We start from the raw sequence: 18705 nt of genomic DNA on the forward strand, positions 1-18705 counted from the left end.
TAGGTGATGAATCAAAATTGGACAAGCTGAAGTTATTAAAACTATGTATGTCACGTGTGACAAAAAGTCAAAATAAAACGTTTTCACGACTGTTTTTTCACAATTTTCTTTTTTATTCATTCTACATATCTAGGTTTTTTTTTCTTCCTCTCCTATTACATTTATATTTTTGTCGAGCTTGCAACAGAGAGCGCCGTGAGAGAGAAGGAAAGAGAAGGGGAGAGAGAGAGAGAGAGAGAGAGAGAAAGAGAAAGAGAGACAGGGAAATCGCGTGTGTTAGCGATACAAACGTTACATCTGTTATATGCACACCAACATGAATAACATCAAAGCAGCAGTCTCGTTTGGAATATATATATCTATATATATATATATATATATATATATATATATATGATCGATGGGACGCGCGCTGCGCTTCAATTCGCGACATCAAAGCTCGATGACTTTATATCTAGGATTATACCTAGACTTGGTATGTGTTTTGCATACCCAGCTCCGCAAAGCGACTCTGGTCGGCACGCGAATGCGTTCTCCATTCGCTATTCCAGAAACATACACGAGTACCTGGAGTGCGGATCGCTAAACGGGAGCAGGTATACCCGCGTCCACGCACCGTTGCGATAATATCGTTCGAAAATCAAAGGGATGAGGGAAATTTCTCCTGCGCAAGGCAATGGAAATTTATCACAAGTAAAAAGCTCACCTTGTGCTGGTGGGCGGGGGGCGCCGGTTCGGTCGAGAGAAGCTGCTTCAGCGCCGTGTTGTTGTGGCCGTTTTGGGTGGCCGGTGGTGCCCCCGGGGTGCTCGGGGTGCTCGGATTGCTGCTCGGTGTGTTGGGGGTGTGAGGGCCGGTAGTCGGGCTGCTGGGGCTGACGCTCTCGTTCACTTTACTTCCGGCGTGATGGTTCTCCGTGTGCCTTCTGAGGCTCCTCGCGTCGCAGTAAGACTTTCCGCATCCGTCGGCCTTGCACTCGTACGGCTTTTTGTTACGATGGGTGAGCATGTGACCGTTCCTGGAGGAAAACACCGGCGACGTGAAAGAAGAAGGGTTGAAAAAGAACAAGTAAAACGAAAGGATAGGAGTATTCGAACCCCCCCGTCCCCCCGCCCGCCTTGATCATTCATTTCGATCGGAAATCCTGCTGCAGGACGAAGTGCAAACGGGTTCTGCCCGTGCACGTTTACGGGGAAACGACGGTATATCTGAACGGGCATCTAAACTACCTACAGCGAGAGGCGGCTTCGGTGTTTGTTCGGCGCTGTCGCCTCGCTTTGTTTGTGTTCGGCACCACCGGGTTTTCAGATATCTCTCCGCAGTGACCCGAACCCGAGCCGTTGTCGTTGTCGTTGTCGTTAGGCTGACATAAATTAGCGGGTTAGTCTCGGCGCGATATATCGTAACGGAAATATGTTCGAGGTTCGGAAAGTTAGATGGGGGGAACGCGTGGAAGCCGAGCTGTAGCGAGAAGAAAATTTTCTTTCGCGATATATCCAGAGCTGTTGAACCGAATATAATTGACCGTGTTTCTCCCCCTGTGCGAAAGTTGGCGGTTTCCACCCTGCCTGGATGCCAGCAAAGCGGGTCGGGCCGACCTAATTTCATGTTAAATTGAAATTCGGTTCGAATCGGTATATCCACGATCTGTGGCTGTTGGTATTGCTGCCGTTCTACGAAGCGCGGGGGAGAAACTTGTGACTTTGAGCCAAGTGCCGGGCAGAGCGGGATGGCCTTTCTCTCTCTCTCTCTCTTTCTCTCTCTCTCTCTCTCTGTTGGCCGCAGGGTCGGCGTATTTTCTAGAACTACGCGACGGCGAGGGGAATTAATTTAGCATTTGACTGATTGCTTTGAGAAAACGCTGATCGGACGAGTTCGGAGGGTTTTTAGAATTACGCGAAGTTGGGAGGCTTTGCGGACGAGACGAGACGAGACGAAATATTTCTACAAATCGAGCAGACGGTCGAGTCGGGTGAGATCGAACCGGGGAAAAAGAAGAAGGAGACGAAGAAAAAGTCCGATGGAAAGAATTTTATGTGCAATCAATACCGAAACGTGGGTTTCCCTTTGCTTGAAAGTCCGGCCTCGGAAAGGAGAGACCCGTAAAGTCGGCAGAGTTTTCCTCTTTCTCTTTCTCTCTCGTACGCTTACCGTGTCTCTTCTCCCGCTCGGTCGGAATGGGTTTAATTTGTAAAAGCTAATTTGCTGAACTTTTAACGCAGGTACCCGCCCTGCCTCACTTTGCCTTCCCTGCGAATTATGTTTCCGATTGCCTCCGAGGCAAAGAGCGGAGAAAAGAGAGGAGAGAAGAGCGCAGAGCGAAGAGCCAACAGCCAAGAGCCAAGCGGTACGGTAAAAGTAAATGCGAAGCTCGTCGAAGCTCGGCGAACGCGAAGTAGGTACGAGGGCATGGTTAAGGGAAAAGGATGAGTTATATTCCGCGACTAGAGGGAGAAGAGCAGCAGCTCTTACAATTAGTAATTACCAACTCTTGAATCATCGCGCGGAGTCGCGACTTTGTGCTTCCTGCCGTTCGTTTTTCTAGTTTCGCTTCGTTTCACCGTCATTCGCCGTCATTCCTCGCATATAGCTGTACCGATCCTTCGTTAAAATGTTTTTACAACAAGAATAACACCGGCCGGATTAAAGACCGGCGGACCCCGAGCGTATTCCGGCATCCGTAACCATCAAAGGCGACCTCGCGCGTGATACAATCTGATTCTGGTGTCGGATATCAGAAAGGTTCGAGTTATTTCTGCCAATCACAGAACCGGCGTGTCCCGGTCGAATCAAACGTGGCCACGCGCGTTCTCATCAACCGTTCGTTGCGGAAATGGAAACGACAATTGTATTAATCACGAGTGATCCCTCGACGGTACGGGGAGGGATTTTTATTTAAATCACGACCGATCGTGTTTACACGAAAGTGAGAAGAGAAAAAAAAAAAAAAAAAAAAATGAAAAACACGCAAGAAAATGTAAAGAAGAAACGGAAACACTGTCCCCCGGAAACGGTCCTTGTCCCTCTTTGTCCGTCGTTTGTTTTCCCCTGTAGGTATACGCCTAACGGGGAGAGGATTGAATTCTTGAAACGGCCAGCCAGACTACGAACGACTCAGGTATAAGGTAAAACGATTATGGGGGGAGGAAAAATAGAGCGAGGTATGAGGTGTACGAGTGATAAATTGATGATTAGCTTACAAGTGGTCCTGCCGCTTGAACGCCTTTCCGCACATCGTGCAGACGTACTTCCTTTCGTCGCTGTGCGTCAGCTTGTGTTTCGTCAAGGCGGACGCGTTGTTGAACACCTTACCGCAGACCTTGAACAGAAAACAGTAAACACGTGAGCATTGACCGCACGCCCGGACGACGTCCGCGTCCGCGTCTACGTCTACTAGCTGATCACGGTGTTAATCCCCGGGGATGATGGGAGAATATATATTATAATATCAGGGAAAGGATGATGCAGGGGGATGCCATTTCAGGCGGATGCGCGATGATGGGCTGCGGGAGAGAATCGTTCTATTCGTACTACATCGGCAGGGAAGATCAGAGAGAGAAAGCGAGAGATGGGGGGTGAAGGTGGAGAGGATCTGAATTCGCAGAATGTGGAAACTCTCGAATCCAAGTGGGAATGGGGGAGTTCACAGGAGACTAGCGAACAGCAGAGAGTAGAATCGTGTGACTTGACTAGCTAATTCAATAGACCTCCCGACCTCCCGTGGCAAACCCAACTCAACTCCACCCAACTCCACCCAACCCAACCCAACCCAACCCGACCCGACCCGACCCGACCAGTGTCGAATCCTTTCGCCCACCTCGCCCGGCATGCAGTCCGCCGTTGCAGAGAGCGTAGCGCCGTCGTTTCTGCTCCACCTACTTCGCAACGCGCTCAACTATGTCTGCATCGGGCGGCATGGGTATTATGTAATTGCACAATCCTGTCTTTCGCGATCTCGTCTCCGTCTCCGGTCCCGGATTCTGAAAATTTTCCTCCCTCTCTATCTCCATCTATCCTTCTCACTCTCTTTTCTTACAGTCACGGAATAATTTTATCGAAATGCTTTGTGGCTGCATTGTCAAGGATCGTTACAAACATAAATACACTACGTCTATCTATCCGGCTATCGGATCTCTATCCCTCTCCGACTCCGTCGCCAATCGGATTGACGCAAGACGATTTTCAGTCGGCCAAACACGGCATAAAATCTCCAAGGTATCTGATCTCATTTGTAGAGCAGCTTAATTCCAAACCTCGCCTCGGCGGTGCAGAAACGGGATACGGGGCGACGGTAGCGTCGCGTCGTCGTCTCCGTCAGCGGCATTTCAATTTAGGGTGAACGCGCGTCGGGCGCTTTACCAAACCGCCATCCTGCAGAACTCCAAAGATCCGCGCGCCACCCCCGACCCACCCAAGAACTAAGCAAACATCATTACTTCACCACGCGCCGCCAACCCCTCACTTGCCAAACCCCCTCCGAAGGCGCGTTCATCTTCTTGAATACACGGGTAATCCGTTAGCAGTTGCATCAAGTTTTCACGCAGCCAGGAAATACACTTTCGCGAGGTGTATTTCGTTCGGACGAAGAGAAAATTTGTTTGAAATAAAATAAAGAAAATAATAAATAAAGTAAAAACATCCGAAATCTCAAGGATCGAATCGAAAGGGCGGGGTGAGGGTCATGGATCTACCAAAGCCGGGCTACGGTACCGCGGGTACAACATTGACGGTGCTTGTCAATAACGCGGTGCGGCCGTGCCGCGGACCATCGTTATTCAATTACGCAACAAGGCCAGAGGCGGTGGGTTCTTCCTCGCAGTCGGGGTTGGGAACGAGTGTGGGAGAGGCGGAGATGACTGCAGGGCAAAGCGCGGAACCGAGGGTAAAGGGTGGTAGGTGAGAGGATAGGTTTAACCACTGTCTCGCTTACGAATTCAGAGCGATCACTGCGGAGCGCTGCTTCTCTGACGGGCAGTTTTGATCGATCGCGATCGATTCCCCTCCCGCCGCCGAATCTGAATACCGGGCACAACGCGGATAGCTCTGACGAAAACTGAATATTCAACGCGACTGTTGTTTCGCTGCTGGTAATTCACGATCAGCGCCGTTTCCGCACTTTCTTTCGTCGTACGTTGCAGGTGTTTGGCGCGGTCGCCGTTGTACCCGAAGGGCGATGACGATAGTGAGGATTGATCCGACGGTGTCGGACTGCGATGATCTTATTCTACAATATTCTGCAGGTGAGAGTACCTGGCACTGCTGGGGTCCTTGTCTGTTCGGCGAGGAGGCCTTCGGCCGCTGCTTCTTCACTCCTAGTTTACCCGGCTCTCCCGTCCCGGACCTCGACTCCTCGCCACTGCCTGAAATGAATAACCATATGGTAGAGAAGCGATAAACGTTGCACGATGCGCACAGGCCAACAACTAACTCGGGTTTTTCCACTCCGAGTTTACGGTGAGGTGTAAAAAGACGGTTAAAAAGTAGGGGAACGTCTCGATTTGACAAACGGTCTCGGTAGGAGTTTCTTGCCGGGAGAGAGGATTTCGACGTAGCTTCCTTCTTCCCGGGCTTATACAAGATTGATCGCCAAGGACGAGACGGATCCAACCGCCGGACGTACGAACCTACGACTTGCAAAGCTCCAACGGAACACGGAGGCTTGCCTCGACCCTCGATTACCGAGCGAAGCTCCGAATAGTTGTGTCCGATGTCTGCTGAGCAGGTGGGTATTATAGGTACGACGAAACGCAGCTTATTGAACGACAGTGCAACGCCTGACGGGAAGATCGACGGTGACACAGATGATAGTTGGTAAGGACACTGTGGGAGGTTAAGTTTGGACCAAGTGGCTCGTCGACGGTGACACGGAACGGAGAGCGGGAAACTTAATCTCGGGCACGTCAAGCACCTGAGCAGACGGAGAGAGAGAGAGAGAGAGGAATGCAGCGTCTTGGCTCCGGCAGAAGCCATGGCATTAAAACAAAGCGTCCGTCCCCGCCGCTCCGCTCCGCTGCAAAGCTGCTCCCCTGTTACGGGGATAATTAATTAGCCAGTCTGGTTGAGAAGACGGAGTGAGACGGATCCAGCCGCCGTTCGACCTCCCTGCTGCCGTCGCGAATTCGACCAACGAAGACCGATGCACTTTACTATTCTCGGTTAACCGATAACCCCACGGACGAGCACCAGAAACTTGCTGTAACCTCGTTGAGGAGGAGAAATGGGTTTAGGACTACGTGTTTTTTTAGTAATTTTAAGGAAAATTTTTATTTATTTTTCTTTCGGCAGGAAAGGAAAAGGAAATTGCACAAGAGCCAGATGCTGTTGCGTTACCGCTGAAATACTTACTATTTATCGAAACAAACTGCGCGATCTGGAATTCAATATTATTCTTATATCAGGGACAATTCACAAAGTATCGATGAAACCGGAAATATCAATTTCTGAACCTTGATCGATGATTTGCGAAATGTCTCGTTAACGTGAAATGGCGGCCAAAATTCGGCAAAACAGATATTACGCGAAATCAGATTCTGCATTGACTCTTTTGGAAAACTGTTGTCTTTTGCCCCTCGACAAAAGGTATTCTCTATACGGTGAAGTGGAAAACTGGGAACAAAACAATGAAACTTGCGAGTTTGGTCCTTGGAAGAATAAACTACCGGTACAAAGAGAAAATCCGTATTGTTTTCCAAAGCAAGATAAAGTTGATAGTATACAATCTGTACAAGGCTGTATAGTCATGGACTAGCTTTCGTTCTATCGAATCTTTGTAATTCTCTCGCTTCTTGAAACTTTTCCCAATCGTTAGCAGATAACACAGCCTACCGTTTTCAGCGCCTCGAATGAAAGAAAAAAAGTTAAACGCAGACAAAAGTAAAAGAGAGAAAACTGTTAACTTTTCGCTGCCAGCATTTTTCTTCGAGATTCCTATCGTCAACTGTGTACAACGCGTTTTATCGCCTCGTTGAAATTGGACCAGCGAACAATCTGAACTAACTAAGCGCGAGGTGTGAAAAAAAAAAGAAAAAAAAGAAAAAAGAATCGAGGTATAGGCATTAGGTACTCAGAGTATAACACTACCTTCATTACGAAACTCTAGAGCTATTTCTTTTTTGTTTCATTTAATTATTAATTTATGCAATTAGTCCGAAGCCCTGCGCATACCTACAATAACGTGTACGATTTGATCGGTTATGTCATTTTTCTATTTTCTTTTACGACGTTTCCCTCGACCGACCGATGGACGCGTGCTCGTGTAAAAATTCACATACGTTCGCACGAAACACGTCCACAGTCAGTCAATACGACGGAGCTGTTCTGAAGCGGAGAAAGAAAAACATCATTTCCATAATAGCTTTCGACGCTTAGGCCGCGATCGACGCAATTCTGGCTCCACGTACTTTTTCCGACTTTCGCTATAGCGTGCGAGCGAAGGCGAGTATTTGTACTCGCACACATGTGAGGAAAATAATAGCTTTGGTGCCAAAATAATAGTCCGAATATATCAGGATGGCTTCGTTTCTATCTATTTCATCTCACTCTCTTCCACCTTCGTTCGTACACGTAGGTATTTATTTACCTACATGTGTAGTTCTATATGCCTGTAGGTGTATACCGAGGCGAGTAACATCGATTTTTACCTTTGCACCGAAGAATTTTCACCGCGTAGGTAATATTTTCACTCCCTTATACCTTATGTATATGTATAGTATTATCGAACGCAGGTTTTAAAGCCGCGCAGCCACAAAGAAGTTTCTGTCGTACCGAAACGTACTACTGTACGAATAATAATATTACCTCACCTGTCAGAAAATTTTCAAAGAAAGTTGCAAACCCTCATTACGTTTGTCTCTGCGAAATAAATTTTTTAGCACATCGTTTACCCCGCGAGCAATGTCAAGCATTTAGCATTTTGCGGTCAACGTTTAGTAGAGAATAAAGGAAAAGAAGATCCGCAGGCCGAAGAAGGGAAAACCGTCAGCGGTCGGTAGTGCATAAAAGTCTGTGCCTTGCGTCCTAGGATCCTAGAACGGCTCGAGGTATTGCCCTAGATTTATCGCGGGCGCGTATATAAAAATGATGATATAGAGTGGATATTCGGTGGGAAGACGAGGCTGCCGAAGGGGAAAAGAGGGGGTGGGAGGGGGAGGGCCGAGTCCCAATTTATAATATTTATCGCCCGAAGCCGATAGGTAATGGAATTTGGCCGGTAGCACGTATGGCCGCCGCAGCCCTAAATCCCGAATGGCAGAGCGGAACGAGGCGGGCGGACTGCTTGCCGCTACTGCTGCTGCTGCTGGTGCAAAGACCCTGCTAGACGTAGGTTCTAGTAATATTTCTCGTAAATACGACGAGCAGGTAGGCGGGTATAAATATTCCCGCCCCTCCTAAATTCACACCTACATCTCTTTTATCACAGCTTCTACGATTGTCTAAAAGCTGAACGAGAAATATTATCCTGGGTTCCTGTGTATGCGTACTTATACATGTATATGATTTTTTGCATCTCACTCTCACGCAGCTATGTAAGTGAAATTCTTGGCAAGCAATTAATTTCTCTCTCAATATTTTTTTTAATTTTTTTATTTATTTATTTTTTTTTTGCCTCATTTTTGATCCTCATAATATCGAATACGCGCGTGTGAAATTGAATAGAAAATATTGATTTTTTTCTTGAATTTATTTATTTATTTTCAAACGCAAACCTGAACTAGCCTCACCCTATTTTAATGGCTGCGCGTTTATCAATTACTCCGTGCCTGAAACGAATTAGCGAAGGATGAGAATGTGTACAGCAAAGAGTTACGGCATGCATAACCCCGTACGTGTACACACGAGATGAGTGCGGTTTGATTCGAAAAACGTCAGGGCACACATCTCGAGTATGTATATAAATTTACGACTGCAGGTTTGGCTCAACGCGCAACGTGGCGTAAATCACGATCGGGGGCCAGTTTTTACGCGTCGGGATCGATCCTGGCTGTCTATGCCCCGTGAATTTCAATCGTGGATATGGTGAATATAACGAGCGGTTTCGATGTGAAGTGAAATATCGCAAAATAAGAAACAGAAAACAAACACTGCACCGAACATTGGACCGTTGTGTAATATCGAGTTGCTTGCAAACGTAGAAGCAGACTGGCCGTAGATTGATGTCGTTGCGCTGTAAGGACGGCGGCGAAATCCTTAAAAAGATGGGCGGCGGGGAGGTGGTACAAAGGCGGGCGAGTATAGGCGAACGGTAAATTTCCCGATAACCCAAGTTATTAACTTGTAAAGGCGGCGCAAGTTTAAGTTAAGTTGAGGGAGAACCTACGGGAGTTGAAACATCCCTCCTATTATCGCGAATTTACATGCCCGTAGAGTGGGAGGGAGCGAGAGGATAGATCAGCTCCGCTATCTCGCTCAGCTTCGGCAATAAAAGCCCCCCCGGTATAAGCCATAATGGTTTAATCAAGAACTTGTACCCCGTATTATACTCGACGGTGGTGCACGGAGCAAAGGATCACGGAGCAGCCTCGGTTACTCTGGCGATATTTAAAAAATATCGAACCAACATCGGGAGTGGTCTACCGGTTCCATCAAATTTCTTTACAAATGGCTGGCGGTGAGGTTGAATCGACGAAAATTCTCGGGTGTAGGTACTTAAATCTCCGGTCCGAAGTCTTGTTAATTTGCAGTCGAGTTTATTGTCGCGCAGCGTTACCGAAAATTTCATACGCTGTTAGAAAATTCACGGTTTCAACAAAAGTTCACACCGATTGGTGTAAAATTAAACATCATCGGTGTAAATCGTTCCGACTCTTGACACAAAGTGGTCTTGAAATGTCGACTTCTGTCGAATATTTTCAGTGTTACATTCAACACCGTATTTCTCACAGCGTATAGCTGCGGATAGTACTTTGTCGGTTTCAACGTCCTCCGAAGGTTTTATTCGGCGGTCATTTAATTGCGTGGAATCTCGGGATTTGCACAGAGAGGCGGAAACATCGAAAGGAAGAGGGAGAGGGACGTGATACCGCGCTAATTGAAACGACTAGACTAGCAGAAGCTCGGGAAAGCTGGAAGGGCAGAGGGAGTGATTTGTTTGAGTTGTGTGACGGTCTGGCGGCGTTTAACGAGCGTACCAAAGTCAGGGGGTTTACATTTTGTAGTGATTGCAAGACGTACGTCGCGTCGCGATGCTCCGGCCCCGTGATATATAAGGTGGCCCAACTCCGCATCGGTACCTACCAGCAGCGGTGCGTTACTACCCTGTTTGCCGAGTTCCTGGTAACTGGCTGTTTACACTTCATCCTGCCCCGCGCAAGGAGAAGAAGCTACGGCAGAACCAGCACCGGAACCAGAAGCGGAGAAGTAAGGTTGCTCTGCGGCACCCACGTTGAACAAACACGCGATCCAACGCGCAATAAATGCCGAACGTATCAGCCTCTCTCTATCCCCCTCCTCACCCTTCGCCAGTTCTAAAAACCGTCTCACCGGTCACTTCGTCCGATCCCCGATCATCGTACTCGTCGATTACACACCCCTTTGCCCTTCGGTGTTGTGCACTATTTATCACCCGGATACTGTACGTAGACACCGAGATCCTCTTCCACCTCCGATTACAACACAACCGCATAACCGTGTTCTATACATAACACCCTCGGACCTTTGTTTGACCAAAGAGAATAGCCCGCTCGATAGTCGATGGCCCTTTGTCAAGAGATTATCCTACGTTTGTGCCAACAGAGTAACGCACAGAGACACGAGGAGCATTTGGAGCTGTGAGGAGGGTCGTGTGGGTGACTGACGCGCCTGCAACTTTGTATTTCTTCGGTACGATCTCCAGTCATTTTCGTACATAGCTAAGTCTATAACGGTGACGGGGGGAGGTGAAAAAAAATACCCCACGCGAATTTAAATATCCGTTCGCGAGAGACAAACTTACGTTTCCGACTCGAGACACGTGAAATTTTAACATTTTTTTTTCTTTTGGAATTCATGCAAATAGTTTTTAGGCCCACGTGATACTCTGTTAAAAAACGAAGAAAATGAGGACTCTGTAGAACTCTTGACGATATGACGTAGCCGAGAGATGTAATTTACAAGGTTGGGACGTTTTTGCAACCTTCGTTACTGAAGTAGGTGAAAAAAAAAAAAAAATAAAAATAAAATTGCGTTACCGTTCTAGGGTTAAAAGAAAGCAACGTTTTCGCGTAATCACGACGTTATATGGATTACAGATGACAACTATAGGTTTGAAACTAGGTTCAGAATCCGTCTCTAGTGTACAATAGATATCGGGTGCGTACTCGGGACTGGTGAGCTTACCAGAGACAGGCTTAGGACGGAGCGGGAGGAAGGATCGGAAGGATGGGAAGGCAGAGCACGCCGAGCACGAAGCGCGCCAACTTGCCACTATAGTTACTAATTAATCATTTCAGAGTCGAGGATTCAAGTGGTTTTCAAGTTTCGAGTGCCAGATTAACAAGTTTCCCAACGGGACCAAAGCGAGCGAGCGGATGGAGGGAAGGAGGGAAGGAGGGAAGGACGGTAGGCGGGGGCGGGTTGGCACCGGTGTACAGAGATATCGCCGTGCCGAAGACAAAGTGGGCTTTAACGCGAGGAGATTATCAAAAGCGAATGGGAGAAATCCCGCGGCCCAAACCGCTGCCTTCGACGGATAGAGAAATACCTACGGACAGAAGGACGAACGGACGGACGGACGGATCGGCCTCGAATGGAGGGAAGAGAAGGGATGAAAGCTCTTCGCAACCTGCGGGAACTCATTGGTGCCGGCTAGCGGTCGAGGAAACAGAGACTTGGCGAGAAATGCGAGTGAGACAACAACGGCATCCAGCCTCCCCCCCTCCTCCCCTCCCCCTCCCTGCCCCATCTCGTTCCGTTCCGTTTTCTTTTCTCGTAACAGAGTTAAAAGAGTACGCACCGCCTACGGTTATTACAAGGGTCAGGGTGGATGTGTTTGCACGGCTCATGGTTACGTGGATGGGCTAAGGGGGGAGGTTTACATATTTGAGTTACGCGACACCGCGAATTCTGCAAGAGGTTACGAGGAGGGGAAAATGACGGGGTGATTTATCGCGAGCCGCGTCGTGCTACGAGCGTGCATACCGAGCCTCTGACACCCCGAAAGATTGTCAACCCGACTGGATGAAATTTCACTCCTAAATGGACGAGGGGACGGCCCGCGAGTGTCCTTTGGGCCTCCTCGAGGACATCCACTGCGATTTTCGAACCTGTATCTTCTCCCGAGTTTGGGCCGATTGTTTTGGGACACATGGGACGAGTCAATTCTATCGTTTCATTTTTAGAAGCCGAAACGCCGTTTCCTTAAATCACGTCTACGTGGACACCCGAGCACATGGACTCGACTACGAGACTAGGATACCCGAAAATGGATTCAGTGGTTACAATGAAAAGTTTCAACGGCGGCTGAAACCGCCCTGAGGAAAATAATAGTCCTTCTTCAGAGCGGACAAAGGACGGGGTTTCGAGTGAGGCGATAAGAGCTTTCGGTCGGGTTGACGGGTGTCACGATAAACTGTTGTACAAGAGGCGGGTTAGGCACTCGCTGTTCTCTCCTTGCTCGAAACGCGAGGTGAAAAATAGCGGCAGCAATGGCGGTTTCGCGTTTATTTCGGGCGCATTGTAGAATTTTCCGTTAAAAAGTGCGATTCTCGCGGAAGGACATCACCTTATATAGAGTTATATTTACTTGGGAAGAATTTAAATTCGGAGTAGGTAACAAATTTTTCAGATGGAGGTAAAAGAATTTAAAAAAAATTAAAACTGTATCGAAATAACGTTATCTCCGAATGGAACACCCTCGTGCGGAATAGAGAGCTCGCCCATCTGGCTGGCCCGATCATAAATTCCAGGCTTCAGGATATTCAAGAAGAATCAAGCTTAACGAAGGTAAAACAGAAGTTGAAATAGGGCAAGGATGGGATGTGAAAGCAGCTTATTGTTAGAAAGAAGACGCACAGCAGTTCGAGGAATTCTTATCGTTGGAATGTCGTCTTCGCCGTGGAACGGATAGTCGGATAACTAGTTCCTGAGAGCATAATTAGCTTTCGTGCAGCGTATCCAGAATTTATCGTTTATAGATGCAAAACGTCGCGAAGGCAGCTTGCTGCCCGTTTCGGTTTGCATCACATTTCACAAGTTTGGACAAGGAAACAGATTGTCGGATAAGGTATAAAGTGAAATAACAAGAAACGAAAAGAAATAAGGAAACGTAAAAGATAACAGTCGGGGTCCTAGTCCTCTGTTTATAGGTGAACGCGATAACCGTGAGGGCGAATCGCGATGGCCTCTGTATCTCTTCGCATGTTTCGCGGAAGGCTTTTTCAAATATGATTTCGTTTAAAATTCCGCTCGCGTCTCGCATCGCCGATTGATTTTTGCCTACGGGTACTTGATTCTTCCCCAGCTTATATCTTACTTTCTACTTTTCGAATCTCTCCGCTGCTTCCTGCATGTATTACTTCACGTTATTGTACTTACAAGTTTTTTGTTAGTCGACTGTAAGATGTAACCGCAATACTCGCGTATAATAATTTCGTATCAAACTACAATCCAACACGAATCACTGATCTACGAATCATCAGTTTATTTGAATTATTACTTTGGTCCGGGACGCGGCGATTACAGTTAGTTCTCAGTTTTTCCCTGGTGACGATTAGTAACGATCGAGCGACGACGAGCTGCAGACTCGGGAAGCCGATCGCGTAGCTAGCGGATCGAATTGTCGGGCGAAACCCGGCGATTTGACGCCTGGAATCGTATAATTTATAGCGGCAGACTCGTCGCGTTCTTCGTACCCTGGAGAACGTAATTTTGCGTCAACAAACTAGTTGCGCCAGCTCTGGCCTAGATTTTTTGCCTGACTGGGCTTTTGGAAAAATCTGCAACCGTTAGCGCGAGTTCGATAATGATGTAGGAAATAATTTACTTTCTCGACGGTTGGGCAAATAAAACACTTGCGGCTGAACGCGTATGCATATATTTTGAAAAATAGTTCTCAACGTAGGAAAAAGTTGGAAGTAGGAAAAAATTTGGCTTCATTTCTATAGAATTCTGTCGATCTATGAAACGTGCACCAAGCTTACCTCCATGTTTCTCGCAAAATGTCCTCATCTCTGAAACTCATTTTCGCTCGTTTCTTTCGTCGGATGCTCGCGTGCTTCTGGTAACGGTCAATGATTACCCAGAGCCATCTCCTCGGGGTTGCGTAATTCCGCAAAAGGGCGCGATTGACGATACTCGGATCTCTTATTTTCAGGTTTTCAATTCTCCGAAACGGTTCGCAAAGAAATAAAAACATTACCGAGAATCAAGTGGAACAAATTAAATATTTTTGATCGAACTGAAACGAAGCGATTTATCCGCTTTCGAGCGCTTTTCAGTGCCATTAACCCCCGCGTGAGATTTCGTAAAGACCCTCGAGCTGTTTTTCATTATTTTTACAGCTGTCGTTATCATTCAGAGCGGATATTTTCTCTGCTCGTTTCATTATGTTGTGAAAGAAATTTTCGTCAAAGCTCGCCCCGCTCGCGATAAAAGCTTTTCATTCGTTGAAAAGTGGATAACGTTGTTTTTCAGCTGGTCGTTGTGTAAACCATGTTGGATTACCAATTACATAGCTTATTCAGAAAACGGGTTAAATCCAAGGTGCGCTTTAGATTATAAACTGTGGAGGGTAAGTGTGTCAACTAAAGCGAGAAAAGAATAGACAAGTTTGAATGAAAGTACCGAAAAAATATTCGTAAAGAATTACATGATATTGTCTGCTTGTACGAATACCCGCGAAATAAAATTTTAGTATTTAGAAACGCAGACGTAGTGATCGCCCTGGTTAATTCCTGCGAATGAAAAGTCGACACCGTGAATTCAAGCTTTCTCACACTTAGGTACTTCGTATATGGAAGCCGCACGGCGGGAAAAAAAAAGAAAGATGATAATTTTTTTTCGTTATTCCCCCCATTTCTTTTCGGCACGTCTGTACTTTTTCTTCTACACCTGCCACCCCCCACCCGTGCTTATTCTTCGTTTCTTCTTCTTCTTCTTCCTCTTCTTCTTTTTCCTCTTCTCTAAAGTAATCCGGCAGAGGGTGTAATATATCACCGGTCTGCGAATCGTGGTGTACGTACATTGCAGGCAGGGTCGCGTCACATCGCGGCGTCGCGGTTCACCCACCGTATCATTTCGGAGAGAATTTCACGCATGGGTAAAGCATTAATACTCGTGGCGAGAAAGAGAGCTGCCGTTGCGGCTGGATAATGCCGATGAAATTCGCGAGTAAATTCATAAAGTGAATTAACTTGAACAACACCATTCTTCAAACCCTTCCCCCGCTAATACGGTATAATCTTTATACTTGCTGCACATTCACAGTGTTGGCAAATGAAAACGACAGGTAAATCTAGTAGGTATACTCATGCAGCGTGATTAAGCGAGATGGATGTCCTTTGATTTTTGCGATTCTTTGTTTATTTTTTTTTCTCTTTTCTCCTTCTCATCCGCGTCTTGTTCCCGTTCTAAACGGCAGCAGCGGCAGAATGGAAGGCAACAGCCTCGAGTTTCATTGAGAGGTGGAAGCTATAGGAACGACACGGGGAGAAAGAGAGAGCTGCTGCGAATAGTTATAGTTACAGAGAATGAGATGGGCCAGACGAAACGGCGCCCGGCGAAGCCTTCTTCGAACTGCGAACCCCATGGGAGCTTTGGGGGTTGGGGAGAGGGATTATAGGTGAAGGGGGTTGGTGTAGGGTCGGTAGGGTAGGTAGACTGCGAAGTGAGGTCAGGTGCGTGTGGTGTGCTCGCGGCAGTGTTTGTCCCGTGCCTTGTCAGTGTGAGGGGTGTGCAGGGAAGAGGGATGAAATCGTATTACTAGTGCATTGTGGGAGCTGAATAGCCCGCATTAGAGCCAACGAGGTTGTACCATCGCCCTCCCTCTCGCCCCTGACCCCCTGCGACTCCCGTCACCAGAGCGCTCCTCTTTCCTCTTTCTCCCTCTCGGCTCTCGACTCTCTCGCCTCCGCCTCCTCAGCCCTCGCCGAACGAGCATTCCGCACTGTTTACGTACAATGAAAACGAAGCTTTATGGATTTCGCGCGAAATTAGGGAAGTTAATAACCTTAACCCCGCACGGAATGAACGGTGAGCTGAAAATACTTGACTCCACATACCAAAACTCCCGTTTCGGTAACGATACAACCCCGCATGCCTGGGACGACGGCAGTTGTACAGAGAACAAAGAATACATATAATATATGTATACAATATATACCAGCTACCGCCGGTAACGTCTGTACAAGGGCGTGAATATACCTAACCCGTGTTACTCCCAACTATTTCAAACACGGTGTAGGCACGCCGAAATTGCGCGGGAGCGGCGAGAAAGTTGGCATAGAAAAATGAATACGATACCGGAAGTGAAACCAAGGGATAATCAAGATTTGCGGCGAAAGGCGTATAAGAAGCTCGATGAAAGAGGTCGGTCGGTAGCAGTGTGCAATGAAGTGAAAAGTAGCACAAAGTGGCGGAGCGGTAACGCGAGTGAGGAGCGGCCGGCGTATTACGTCTGGCTGGCTCAAGGCTGTTGCAGGGCGGGGGTGTAAGAGTCTCGGGCCATCGGAGGTTCAGAGGTTGAGGAGGTTGAGGTGGAGCTTCGGCTCGACGCGACGGTGTTCTTGAGCATCGGGCTCTTCTCCCTTCTCTCTCCTAGCGCGGCGCTAGTGTACTACAACCAGATCTCCCTTCCCTCTTCCGAGTGTGTAAATGTAACGGTGTTGGCGGCGGTGGGTGCCCTGCCTAGGAAGAAGAGCTTCGTATAAGCGCAGAGGGCGAACGATACCGCCTTTCGCGCTGCCGGTAATTGCTTCGACTCAAGAATGCAATATCCCTTTTCCAAGAGTCTTACCCCTCCTCTACCCCCCACCGCCCCCACACCCCTCTCTCCCTTAGCGCTCTATTTTTTCCACCCCCGTCCCGGCCGCACCGTTACTTCATTTCTTTTACCAGGTGAACGAAGGTTCAACCGGGCAGCAGCTCCGATATTTCATCCCCGTTCTTTGTACACGCGCGTTGCATCCCCCGTCGCATCTTTTGTTCTCAAAGGGAAACTGCGCAGTCTAGTAGTATCGAGAGTATATTGCACCCCCACCGGCATCTCCGTTTCTTTCTCCTTCTCGTCGTCAAACATCTTCTCAAGCATTACGAACGAGACTGCGAGTCGAAATTAAACCCCGACGTACGGACGGATCGCTGCTGTAGTAGGTATACTACATTCGCGCAACGCTAACCTCCACAACCTCCGAGTCGAGAAGAGACAAGAGCACAACCGTCGTATATCTCCTTCCAAAGACGACGGTTGTACTGTTCGAGCGATGGTACGTATAAAGCAGGTAAGTACCTACGGAGACACGGAGACGGATGTGAGGAGCACTATCTCATACAGCCGTGTGACTCGAGAAGTGTCCATCGAATATTGTTAAATAACGTTCGGAGGAGTGACCGGAACGGCCTTCGTGTAGTGGAGGACGTGATCCTGATTGGTGCTTTGTCCTCTCAATTTCCCTATACTTTACGAAAACTTTCTATACACGGATACAGTCCTCCATCTTGTCACCACCCTCCATAAAACTAGGCAAGGCTGTTCGTTGTTTGATCGTTTGACCGTCACTTCGGACGGGTCGCAGCCTCGCTCACTGAGTGATTGCGAGAGGGGAACGGCGAGAAGTAGATACACGACGACGTCAGAGACAGAGCAGGGGTGCGATGAAGAACTTGAAGTAAAGTTTCACCCGACTTCTGTGAGAGAGATCGTTTCGGGTTTTCGGTGGTCCGTTAAGAGTTTACCAGACCGAATTGGGTATGGTACGGCAGGGGGGGGGGGGGGGGGGGGATGGAATATTACCACAATGAAAAATACCTCGGACTCCGTTGTGGGAATAAATTTTCTCGAGCTAGCCAGCCGGCGTCATGTGTACAGACCGGAAGAAGAAGAAAAAAAAATAAAAAATGAAAACATTCGAGAAACTCGAGCTGAAAGACGTTTGCGCGGCAGCGTGTGTGTGTCTATGATACCACAACACAATATACGCGCGACAATTCGCGAATCCTCGGAAGTTACCGAAGGGTGAAAACAGGGTCGGAGGGGGTGGGTTGTGTGTTTTCTGCATATGTACAATCTACCTACGCCAATTCCCCAGGTATTTGCGGTCGCCGGTTGTCGTACAGTGCAGAGTTCGTTAGCGTTAATGAAACGCGAGTTGTTGGCATACCTATTTCTCGGTTTTTTCGTCATTTCATTATCTCTTAGCGAGAATATGCCGCCCTGCCGCCGCTATTTGTTCTCAACCGATGGTGAATTTTCATTAGGAAGAAACAAAAAAAATTACACAAACATACCGGCGGTGGCACGGTTCGTCATTTGGACGATGTTACATAAGAAGGATTAACTTACCAGCATCGTTGTCTCCCGGAACACCTAGGCTGTCGCTGTTGTCGTTGATAAATGCCTCCGTCGTTGAGGTGAAGGTCTGAGGCGACAGGGTAAGATCCGGTCCGCTCTCGCTGTCAAACAGCTCCAAGCTTCCGTTTCCTGAAAGAGAAGAGAAGAAGGCGCGTCGTGAGTACGTTTCTCTCTCGGGCCTTTGCGTCTTTTGACTTATCGTATTAGCCTGAACAGCCGCCGCCGC

The 18705-nt window shown here is 47.9% G+C and overlaps 1 protein-coding gene across 6 annotated transcripts in view; it reads right to left on the reverse strand.

The window, feature by feature from the left end:
* The window catches only part of LOC124180954, a 176566-nt gene that overhangs the window by 32679 nt on the left and 125182 nt on the right, over nt 1–18705 (reverse strand). For all 6 annotated transcript variants that reach the window (XM_046566950.1, XM_046566946.1, XM_046566947.1 and 3 more), the window contains 4 exons: nt 18471–18608; nt 5249–5358; nt 3199–3317; nt 707–1016 (listed from right to left, as the gene is read on the reverse strand). In XM_046566950.1, coding sequence (XP_046422906.1) covers nt 707–1016; nt 3199–3317; nt 5249–5358; nt 18471–18608 — 677 coding nt within the window. The remainder of the gene's footprint in view (nt 1–706; nt 1017–3198; nt 3318–5248; nt 5359–18470; nt 18609–18705) is intronic.

This window comes from Neodiprion fabricii, chromosome 4 (assembly GCF_021155785.1).
Source record: "Neodiprion fabricii isolate iyNeoFabr1 chromosome 4, iyNeoFabr1.1, whole genome shotgun sequence".
NCBI lineage: Eukaryota > Metazoa > Arthropoda > Insecta > Hymenoptera > Diprionidae > Neodiprion > Neodiprion fabricii.